At 45.6% G+C, this 11,681-nt stretch overlaps 1 protein-coding gene across 2 annotated transcripts; it reads right to left on the minus strand.

Annotated features, from left to right (window-relative positions):
• Nucleotides 1-492: 492 nt before the first annotated feature.
• LOC125518748 (uncharacterized aarF domain-containing protein kinase At5g05200, chloroplastic) lies at nucleotides 493-7,591 on the minus strand. Of its 2 annotated transcripts, none has more exons than XM_048683603.1 (11): nucleotides 7,394-7,591; nucleotides 7,092-7,218; nucleotides 6,654-6,796; nucleotides 5,771-5,884; nucleotides 5,162-5,350; nucleotides 4,931-5,086; nucleotides 3,913-4,178; nucleotides 3,694-3,791; nucleotides 3,352-3,530; nucleotides 2,913-3,023; nucleotides 493-1,030 (listed from the first exon to the last, which is right to left on the minus strand). In XM_048683603.1, exons 1-11 carry the CDS (start codon nucleotides 7,466-7,468, stop codon nucleotides 860-862), a joined length of 1,629 nt encoding a protein of 542 aa, XP_048539560.1. In that variant the 5' UTR covers nucleotides 7,469-7,591; the 3' UTR covers nucleotides 493-859. The 2 variants fall into 2 exon arrangements, with proteins under 2 accessions (XP_048539560.1, XP_048539561.1); XM_048683604.1 differs by lacking the exon at nucleotides 493-1,030 and adding an exon at nucleotides 1,400-2,679.
• Between the last annotated feature and the right edge of the window lie 4,090 nt (nucleotides 7,592-11,681).

Raw genomic sequence — 11,681 nt, forward strand, 5'->3', positions numbered from 1 at the left:
TGAGGAAAAATTGTTACTGTCCTATAAAACTCTGTGCTTGGAGGCCCAACACGAGTCTACAAAAATAAGATGTGTAGTACATCAAGCTCTTTTCTGACGTCGTTGCTGGGGAAGTGATAGCTTGAAGGTATATTTTTAAATCTTGCAACTGAATCTTTTAATTTCTTATTTTATCACTAGTTTGGTTTATAAAAAAAATTACAAAAAAAAGTAAGGTTGCATCGTATTTTGTGTCTTTGTCATGTCTTTTTAAAAAATGATGGATCAAAAAATTATGATCAATTGATAAAAGAAGAATTTAATAAAATATTTGGCATAAAATATTTGAATGATGAGCATAATTGCAAGGTAGAAGCAGAGACAATGTGGCAACCGAAGCGTATGAGGCGAGCTAGGGATTTAGAGGGGAAGCGTCGGACACGAGCTAGGGATTTAGAGGCGAACAAGAGAGACTAAGAGAGTGGTGTGGCGCCGAGGGGTATAACTGAAAAGTGAAAAAAAAACATTACGTGCCTGATTTTGTACATGGACGTCAAAAACGTTTTACATAAGTGAACAGAGCAGTAGTATACATCCCATTGTAGGTGTGTATATATTCAGAACTTTTGAAAACTTGAAAATTATAATTTTATAATTTTCAAATTCCAGTCTCCATGGAGCCCGAGATCCAAAAGCAATTTCCGCTCCAAGATGCCTTAAGTTCCACAACAGGAGCCAGTGTTATTTTCCTCTTACCTGATTCACTTTTATGCTGGTCGTATTAAATTATATACAGTTCTAGCATGGTTACATACGCTTGTCACAACTCACGTCACTTGTCCAGGTCTTGCACCAATTCCTCAAATGATGGAAGATAGAATCAATTCATTCTTCTGGTCTGCTTGTTGGAAGTAATGTTAATCCTCTCATCTCGCAGCATGTTCATGCTGGGAGCCAGCAGCCTCGTGTACCGATCAAAATAAAGAAGCTGCTTCATGAGAAGAGCGAATTCCCTAGGAAATCTCAGCCCATATGACTCGCTAACCCTTACCTGGGAGATGCAAGAACAAAAAAGTTAGTTTACTTTATTTTGTTCTCCAAGAACAATATATCCTGCTCAGGATTCAAATCTGCAACTTGATACTCGATTATTAAACAACATGTGCATCTCAGAATGGCATCTTTTATCCGGCTTAAAAGGACATTAATAAAAAGGATAGAACAATATAATCCCTCCGTTCCTAAATATAAGTCTTTTTAGAGATTTCAATATGGACTACATACGGATGTATATAGACGTAGTTTAGAGTATAGATTCACTCATTTTGCTCCGCATGTAGTCTATTGGAATCTCTAAAAAGACTTGTATTTAGGAACGGAGGGAGTAACTCTGAAAGCCAAAAGGAAGGAACCCATACCTACCTTCGCAGTTTTTTTTCAAGAAACCGCCAGGAGCGCTGCCTTTTCATATTAGACGAATAGAAGATTTTTGTACAGAAATGTGATGAGATTGTGAAGGGACTCATCAGAACTCCAAAAACATGAGGAAAAAACCCGAGTCTAACCGATACCCTCACTTGTCCTTGCGTGGCCAAATGCCATGTGACGCTGCTTTATGCCCTTGAAGGCCAGCGTGGTGACCTCCAGGAGGGTTAGGCGGATCCTATTAAAAGTGTGACGATTCTTTCCTTCCAGATGTTCCAAATCGTGTAGAGAGGTCTCCCACTCCTGCGCCTCTTAAACTCTTTCGGTGCAGCTTCAATCATGATCTCCACCAATCTAAGACCCCCCTGAGTTGTGCCCTGCACGGTAGTAGCCTGGATGATCTCACCAGTCCAAGCTTGAATGTTGCTTCAGACAGCCTGGGAAAGGGAGCAGTCTTTGCAGAGATGCACGGCAGTCTCAGGGGCACGCAGAGATAGCTTGCAGATCTGGTTGTGCAGCCACCCACGGATGGCAAGCATGTTGGCAATGAGATTCTACCGTGAAGAACGAGACAGGAGAAGGACTTGCATATTGGCTCAGCACACGCCAACCAGATCTTCGTGGAAAGGAACTTGGGGTGAGGTCCGTGGAATTGAACAGCATAGGCGGAGGCCGGAGAGTTAGACGCCGCTGGAAGTCCATTTCCAGGAGATGATGTCATACCGATCAGGGTCAAGGTTCATGTGAGCCAACAAAGTCCAAAGGTTGACAAACTCGTATAGCTGGGACAGGCTGTGCATGCGTGCTACGGCTCGAATCCAGTTATCATCCTGAAGCCCCTTCATAACTGACCGTTGCCTCCTAGTGGCGCTTCTGTACAGCTCAGGGGCGTAAGACTTGAGCGGACCTTTGCCTCTCCAGTTGTCATGCGAGAACAGAGTCTTTGCGCCATTTCCAATTGTGATAGTGGTCGGTGCCTATAAATATCCATGCCTGAATCATCACATGGCAAGGTGGAGCGCACCCACGGCCGCTCGGGATTGGTCCAGTGGAACCAAGGCCATCTCATCCTCAGCGCCTGACCAAATTTCTCCAGACCAGCAAGGCCAAGGCGGCCAAGCGATTTCGAGCGACAGACCGTGGGCTAGTTGACCAGCCCACCCGACGTGCTGTCAATGTCATTGTGCCAGTTGAAATTGCGCCCGATCTTGTTGAGCTTGTGGTTTGGACTTAGCAGTTTGGAGTATGAAACAGAGGATCTTAACCCATTTTGAACTGCAGTCCAAAAGATAAGAATACGCCTACTGATCGAGTTTCAAAAAAAAAAAAAATAGAACAAGAATACGCCTACTGCATATCTCCCTAACTATTGACTATAGCAGAAAATGTCTCACAATAAGGAATACTAGCAGCGGGAGGAATGGCATTTCATAAAACTCTACTTGAACATTTTGTTTGTAGTTCTACATTGTGTTCTCTAGATAGGATCAGAAAATCAAGAAGCTCACCAGATCAAGAAACAGTGCATTCATCCGCCTCTCGTCTACAACAACATTAGCAGATACAGCTGTAGCATCAGAACTTCTTGCAGCTGCCACTATAATTTCAGTATCCAACTCCTGCTTCACAAAAAAAAAAATGCATGAGAATCGTGCACCATAAAATAAACTAGTACAGTGGGATGTCAAATACTTAAGAAATACACTACAAGGCTAGCCACATTAGTTGCTCCACATAAGCTACCTAAATCCAAACTGAGCTGCCACAAGTATTCAGGCCAGGTCTGCTCTGGCATAGAGTTTTATACTTTTGGGACTTTGGCAGGATGTTTCTTCATTAAAGCACACCATCCACAATCAATAAGGCTGATCGAGCTTTTTGAATATCAAATCAAGTATCCTTCTGTTGGTGATAAAAAGTATACTTGTGCCCTTCAGTAGACATTACCTGTAGCGACGAGAATATCTTTTGCAAGTCCTTTGCAAAGGAGTCAACATCTATATCATTCCCTGTAGCACCCATTTCGGAAAGGGCCGATGCCATAGCATTGTAATCCTCAGTTGCGAAAGAAGCCAAAAAAATCTCCATAGCAGCCCAAGTCCTTGGGGATATTCGACCAACAATTCCTGTTAAGTATTAACTAATATTATTATACTTTGTTGACAAGATGTTATGGCTAAATGCTAACGAGTAAGTAAAGACTCTATCATAAATTCCAATGAGAACATAATGCCCGCTAAATGGCAATAGTAAGATCACTGTAGGAGGAACTTAAGTCTTAAAGCATACCAAAATCAATAAACCCAACACGCCCATCACGAAGTAACCATAGGTTTCCTGCATGCACATCCGCATGGAAGGATTCACATGAGATCAAGCTTCCAAACCTACACATTAAGTGGATCTATCAATATGCTTATACCAAGATTTGACTACTACCACATAATTATCCAAATCAATTGTTATACCAGAAGATAAACCGAGGCAGCTGGTGGAAGTGAAACATACCAGACATTGAGGGCAGTGACTAAAGTCAACTCAGGATCAGGAACAAGAGACCTTATAGAATCAAGATCGGTGAGTGGAACGCCATACAATCTTTCCATAGTTAAGACACGCTTTGTGCTGCAGTGCTGATACACAAATGGAGATTTGGCCTGCCTATCAAATCCCATTGCTTCGATGTATCTCTGGAAAGCCTCCATATTTACAGCCTCCTTTCTAAAATCAACTTCCTCAAGCATTGATTCCTTTATGTCCTTGATGATAGCTACCTAAGAAAAGAATATATAGAGCATCCTTTTTTTTGTTTACAGTGCATCTCAGAATTGAGTAATATATACTTCCAGTTTGTATTATCTAACTCAACGGCATCACAAAATGTTGACCTCCAAAAATACAGGAACATGTCTAAGATGTTTTCACAAAGCTATCTGTTATTTTGACATGCATGAACCACAAAATACTATAGTGTGTGAGTTATTTGCAGAATCAGATTCTTTCTGGACACAAATTTACGTAACTTTCTCGGAAAAAAAGAACTCATTGTAATGTTCTGATTAATGGCAGTACTCTGGATTTGTTGATGTAAAGTGTATTGTTTGATATACCTAAATGCAATCACTCTATCGCAGTGACCAATTCACTCTCGTACCAATCTACATCATTGTATCTTGGCTCGGCCTTTTCAAAACAAAACAAGCATATGCTCATCGGAGCAAGTTTGTTCATTGGTAAGTATGCAAGCTGCATAATCAAATCAAAAACCAAATAAATATGCTACACATGAAACCTTAAAAAGGACATAAACTTCAGTTTTAGTGGAATTTGGTCTCTTGTGATCCAAGAACCACTTGGTTGAACGATCATTCTGTATAAAAATAAGGTTTACCCCTCATTTAAAAAAAACAGACTGCATGCTTGTTATTTTAAAACAGAGAGAATTCAAGTTTACTAACATATTTTTATGCTACAAGAAGATCAAGGATGTCGACGTATGTGGAACTATGATTAAGAGATCTCTTACCAGTGATGTCCTCTCTAATTCAGGGCTTAGAAACTCCAAAACACGTGCAACAAGATAGATAAAATTCAGATCGGCAACCAAAGTATCTTCAATTCCAGGTTTCAGGACTTTAATCACCACATCCTTCTGAGAGCTCTTCAACCTAGCCCCATGAACCTGGATGATAATAAAGATACCTCAATACTTTGATGCTAGACTGAAGAAGGCAATTCAGATGCTCCCAACAGAAACCTGTGCTATTGAAGCAGATGCTATTGGCACGGGATCAATGTACTCATAGACACTATCCAATGGCCGCTGCAACTCCTCACGCAATATCGACTCGATCTCGCTATAAGGAACAGGTGGTGCTCGGTCAAAACAATTCTGGAATTCTTCAACATATTCTGCAGGAAAGAAAGTCGGTGCAGACGCTATGAACTGCACAATCACGCAGTCAGTTGACTATGCAGGCCAAGTAATCAGACACAGCATATGATTATGAACAGAAAAAATACTTAGTAGACACCCTCTCCGCACCTGCCCCAAACACCACCCCCAAAAAGGTCATGTGCTCTCAAATTTTCCATATGGTACCCTTCAAAACTCTAACCATCATTAGAAATTTAGATGGATGGCGTGTGAATATGAATTCTTAGTTGTACAACTTAGGCCCTGTTTGGTGGGCTTCCATAGTGGCTTCCCGTGAAAAAAGCTGAAACCAACAAAACACCCTTTTTCTGAGACCCGCTTCAGCTGAATTTCTTTTCTGACGCATAGGTATACATGTGAGGACATGCTATTAATTCTGGCGTAAACCTTATCTCTTGATGGTAGTATAAAGTATGAACATGCCCTTACCTGACCTAGCTTGATATAAGTTGCACCCATGCGTTCAAAAAGCCTTCTGAGGTAAAGAGGAGAAAGCAAACCAAGCCGCATCTGAGCTGGAATTCCTTCTGACGTGTTAGCTGTCTGCATTAGATTGACAACACGGTAATATAAAAAAGTCTGCTGAAACAACCAAGACCACTAATAGCTGCATCAGTTAAAACTGATAATTGTTCAAAACCAACCCAAAGCAAACATCACCATCTTCTATAAAGAGTAGGCCTCAATACAACAATATCTTATATCCTTACAAGTTGCAACCTAACCCAACTCAACCCACCAGTACTTCAGCAGTTTGATGTTAAACCTATCAATGCCCTCTGTGACCCTTTGGGGGTCCTCAATATGCCTGCGTACGCCTGTGCAAGCACATATGTGGGGCATGCACATGCAGAGATATTTCGTCCATATCAGAACAAGAGTTTCATAAATTTATAATTAGTTTTGTTTTCAAAAAATTATATCATTAGGTATAGAGCAAGTAATTCATGAAAGGTTTTCAATTGATTTAAGCTATCATCAATGGTTAGTAAATTTGATCCATAATAACCTATTTACATAAACAAAAGAAAAGATCGGAGAAAACTAGAATGTACAATGAGAGAATGGCATTGTGACTAGAATAAACTACAAAGGATTGAATGAATCCATGCGTGCTCATCTTTGTTAGTGTTATTATCAGTTATGCTTGTATTATTAGTTACATGCCACCAAATGCATCAGAAAACAAACTATATTAATGAGTCTACACTGTGTGGCTTGTCACCTTTTTTAAATGTACGAAGAGCATTTATATTTTCATTCATACCAATATTTACAGAAATAACAGAAGAAGAATAAAACGAGCAACAACCTTCGAGAAGTCGTTTAGCCACTCCCCACCAACCCCAAGGAGAGCTTGGATCCCTTGTGCCATCCTAAAGGCACCTCGAGGCCCTGTGCTAATCGACGTCTGGAGAAGATCCTCGACTAATTTCGGCAATTCACCAGCTCTATCTGCAATTGGACAAAAATTGGAAACCTCTAAGGTAAGTTTTTCAGACAATAGCAAACTGAACTCCACACATTCAACCCATGTCCATGTATTACTCCATCACCAAATTGCCCTTAGTACCACTTATCCACCTCACACATAGTCACCAACATCACACCAAAACTACAACCCTCGCCAGAGCCACAAAACATATCTATGTCCATTTTCGTATCACTCGTATGGAAAATGCCTAGCCATTTCTGCATGGAATGGAATATTCAGATTCACAGACGCCGCCATTAGTAGTCATTAAATTACCTTGGAGCCGACTGGAGAAGTCTTGTGGCTGGGAGGAATAGCGCGCGAAAACCCGGACCCGTCGTCTCCAATCCCGTCCGGCCCCGAGCGCGCCCACCCTCAACGAACCTCCCCCACCGGCTGGAACCTGCCACAAGCCAATAAACCCCCGAATTAGTTCGAGACGGACTCCGTTACGCAACAGAACCCAAAACTCAAGCTCGCGTCAAAGCGAGTCCGGAGACGGTGGAGGCATGCTCCTGCAATTGCGGAGGGGAGGCCGGGGGGATGAGATGGGGGGCGAGAGGTTGGGGGCAGCCGACCTGAGGGAGTCGGTGGTGGTGGATGAGGAGAGGGGAGCGAGAAGCGGTGCCCCTAGCGGCCGCCGTCGCTGCCATCAGTGGATGGCTGGGTCGCCGGCGAGGGGGACGAAGTAGACAAGCGTACGCGTGTGAGGTGTGAAGTGTGATGAAGCGTGGGGCACGGCGTGCATTTGCTGGCCTTCAACGGGGTGTATGGGAGAAGGGTGCGATACGTGTAGCTGGTCTTTAGCTCAAAAAAATGATACTATGTTTTTTTTCCAGAAAAATTGATAGGTTCTTAGGGCATCTCCAACGACGACCCGCAAATTTTCTCTCGTATTCATTCTTGGACAGGAGAATCAGTCCGTGGACAAGGATGCAGAAGACCATCATCGAACGCTATCATGTACTATATGTACGCCAGTGCAATTTCAGATTTAAATTTAGTCCAATCCACACAGCGTGTCGGATCACACCAACATCAGATCGCATGCCCGATCACAATCAAAAAAAGACAAGTATGTTTGTTTTTACATGGTCGAAGCCAAAATAATATCAGTCTGGCAGTCCGTGAATTTTCTGCCCTACCGGACCGGCAATCCTAGCCATCTGCTCCCGGATCAAGGTGTCGCCGTCGCCGCATAGACAGCCTCCGCCTTCGCCCTCATTGCCCACCGCCGCCAACTGATTTTTCTACCGCTGCAACATCTGGTAGCGGAAGGATTGCACGATCATTCTCATGTCGGCATCCAAAAAGTCCACATTTAAGGTCAACATTTTGGCGTCCTCCGCATTGGCGGTGATCTTCACTTTTTTTTTCTCGAGCGTGCCCTTCCTCTCTTCAAGCTTGAGCTTCTTGTCTGTCGCCCCCATCAACAATTTAAACCTCTCGTGTCGCCTCTCTGGCGGCTCAGGGGCAACCCTAGCCGTCGCACCTTCCCCGCCGCACCGCCGCCAGAGGCCCAGCCGGCGTTGGTGCCTGTGAATGCGGCGGCGAGGCCTTTTCCTCGGCGTCGTGGCCTCCTACCGCCGGCCAGACCTCTTGCGTGATTCGGCCACCGCCGCCGGCTGCTGCTCGCGCCGGCACGGATCCGGTCGCCTGGCTCCTCCCCTCCGGCCAGCCGGCTGCTGCCCGTGCTCGGCGTCGGCGAAGCTCTCCATCCCCTCCTACTCTCTGCCAGATATGGTCGAGCCGGAGTGTGACGCCCGGATAATTAAACTACAGTAATTCTCTGCTAATGATGGCATGTCATCACATTACTGGTCCTAATCCTCGCTTGATCCAAATCTTAGTTCAAACTCAAATTCAAATAAAGTCAAAAATTCAAATTGGTCCAACATGAAAACTAAAATGTTCAAAGTGTGGCAAATAATCCCTGGATATTCTTCATGTTGGAACCAACCTCTTTTGGTTTCCCAAAGTGCCACTGGAAATTATTTAGTGGTCCAGCAGCAATTTAAATTGTCCTTTTCAATTTCTAAAAATGGTTAGACAACTCTTTTTTGCCTCAAACTTTTTGTGACTCCTACAAATAATGCGTTTGATTTATGAGACAAGTCTCATATCTAAAAAAACTCTTTTAGTCTTGCAGTTAAATAGAAAACAATAGTTAAAATCGAAAACAGTAAATAAAATCTAAATAAAAAGAGAAGGGCCTACTCTACTTGGCACTTTGGCCCAACTAGCCAAATGGCCGGCCCAGCCCACCTCCCCTCTTCTTCAACCTGCTACAGGGAGACAGGGGGTCGTGGCGCCCATCCGCCGGCCATGTCGTGCGTGGCAGCCATCCCCCGCCTCCCCGATGGCTACAAGGGCACCCCAAGCCCCTCCCCTCTCCCCCGGTCGAACCCTAGCCGCCACTTTTTTCCCCTCGCGCCGTTGCTCGCTCCCCTGCATACACCCGAAGCTAATGTCGCCGCGCCATCGTCACCGTCGCAGCCAACATCGTCGCCTACGCGCGGGAGGACGTCCAGGAGGACCGCTACCGCCGGCTTCGCCCGTCCCAGTCATCAACTCAAGCCAGGACGGCTCGTACGCTTGCCATTGCCGACTTCTTCATCGCGTACATCGTCGGCCGCCGTCGTCGATTGCCTCGTCTCCGGTCCACCTCTGGCCTCCCCGTCGTTTCCATTGAAACCGTTGTGAGCTCCTCTTCCAAAACCCCCCTCTCCTCTCTCGATTTCGTCGTGGTAGCCGCTGTCCCGGAGCTCGTCCGAGCTGCCGCGTACGTGCGTGCGTGCTGCGGCTGCTTCTATGCGCGCGCGCCGGCCTCGCCGTGGTCTAGTGCTACTTCGCCTGCTACTGCTCCAACCCCGCCCCGTACGACGCTCGCCGACCCGCCACACGCGCGTCACCACGTCCTCACGCCCTCACGCACCGCCCCCCTGCCCTTGCTCGTGCCCGTAGTCGTCGCGATCGCGCCGCCCGCGCCCAACGCCCCTGCCTCTGCTGCTGCTCACGCCGCGGCTTGCTGCTCGCCTGAGCTCCTGCGCCCGCCCGCCGCACGCACCGCAAGCACCGGGCGCCCGTGCTGCTCGCTGCAGCTCCGCCTGCTGTACTACTTGCCGCTGCCGCTGGGCGATGCTCTGCTGCCCACCGCTGCGTCTGGCCCCGACCGGCCTTGCCGTGCAGCCCTGCTCCCCGCGCCCTGCGCCAACCCTGCCCGTCCCTGCGTTGCGCGCGCCCGCTGCCGTCCGCTAGCACGCTCCTCTGCCGCGTTGCTACTTCCGCTGCTGCAGTTACTGCTTGCGTCGCTGCTTGCTGTATTGCTGCTAACACTGTAGATGTAGTTAGCTTTGCAAAATTTATATTGACTAACCTCCTAGACAGCCTCTAAACAACGGTTAAACAACTGTCAACAAGGCTAAGCAAAATATGAGTAGAATGTATACTTGATAAACTTTATTTTATCCCACTGGACCAAATCCTTTCTATGCATGGTGTAAATACTACAAAAATCAAAAAAATGCTATCTTGTGTTAACAAAACAATAGAATTAACTCATAGCATTGTGTGTGTTGCGTGCTTTGTGTGGTGTGTGTGTGGCCTGCTTGGCCACGGCCGACGGCGGTGTGTGGCCGGCCCTTGTGTTAATTAGGACTAATTTAGTTTAAGATTAAAGTTAGTGCTAAGTTAGTCTAATAGCCGGTGACGCGTGGATCTACAGTTAGTTTAAATAAAATCAGCTTTATAAAAAAATGTCTAAGTCAATGACATATAGGACCCTCCTGCACTGTTCACTTTTGACCAAGTCAACATCAACTATGTTGACTTTGACTGACCCCACTTTTCATGCATCCTGGCTGGTTACACTCTATGTACCCATAGCATTTTATTCTTTTATTTCGAAATAATATTAATTTTAGAAAATGATTAAAACTTTAGAAAACATAGAAAATTAACCGTAACTCAGATGAAAAAACTTTGTACATGAAAGTTGCTCAGAATGACGAGACGAATCTGGATACGCAGCCCGTTCGTCCGCCACGCATCCCTAGCATAGAGAACACACAACTTTCCCCCTCCGGTCACCTGTCCGACACAGGTCCGGAACCGGGAAAACATTCCCGACTGTTTTCCCCCTTCACCTTTATCGTGTAGCCATACGTTAGGTCACAACCGACACATCTTATTGCCATGTTATGCTTTGTGGTGCTATGTTGCTTTATATTTACTGTTTCTTCCCCCTCTTCTCTCCGGTAGACCCCGAGACCGATGCTGCCATTGTGATCAACTACGTCGACGACGACCCCTCCTTGCCAGAGTAACCAGCAAGCCCCCCCTTTGATCATCCCGATATCGCCCATTCCCTTTCTCTCATGCTTGCATTAGATTTTGCTACTGTAATTGTTTGCTCCTATTCTGATGCATAACCTGCTTTTGTATCTGATGTTGTACCTTACCTGTTTATCCTAAACTGCTTAGTATAGGTTGGTTAGTGATCTATCAGTGACCCCCACCTTGTCCTTGTTGCCCCTGCTTCATCATTGAAGACCCGATCAACGGGATCGAAGACCAGGCCCCTACACCGCACATCACCCCCCTAGTTGTACGACTCTGCAGAGTTACGATCGAGTGCCGAGGGTGGAACCTCTTACATCACTCCTGATGAGATCTCTATAGTGTAGCTATACGGTCGAGGTCATCGAGGGTGATTTCCTCCTTAACCACTTCCGTTACGGCTCTGTCGTGCAACCCCTCAAGTGTGAACCTCGAGGGTGGATCCTCTTATGTTCACCTTGATGATAACATCAAGTGGAATTCACCGGGGTGATTCCTCGGGTTTTCCCCTTGGTGTTAGACACACAG

Source organism: Triticum urartu, chromosome 7 (assembly GCF_003073215.2).
Source record: "Triticum urartu cultivar G1812 chromosome 7, Tu2.1, whole genome shotgun sequence".
Taxonomy (NCBI): Eukaryota; Viridiplantae; Streptophyta; class Magnoliopsida; order Poales; family Poaceae; genus Triticum; species Triticum urartu.

Bases quoted from the DNA above. Each gene is read 5' to 3' on its own strand.
- LOC125518748 (XM_048683603.1), bottom strand. From the start codon at position 7,468: ATGGCAGCGACGGCGGCCGCTAGGGGCACCGCTTCTCGCTCCCCTCTC. The intron at 5,087-5,161 runs GTTTCTGTTGGG...ATTATCATCCAG, and splicing joins CATCTGCTTCAATAGCACAG to GTTCATGGGGCTAGGTTGAA. The intron at 3,024-3,351 runs GTAATGTCTACT...TTTGTGAAGCAG, and splicing joins AGATATTCTCGTCGCTACAG to GAGTTGGATACTGAAATTAT.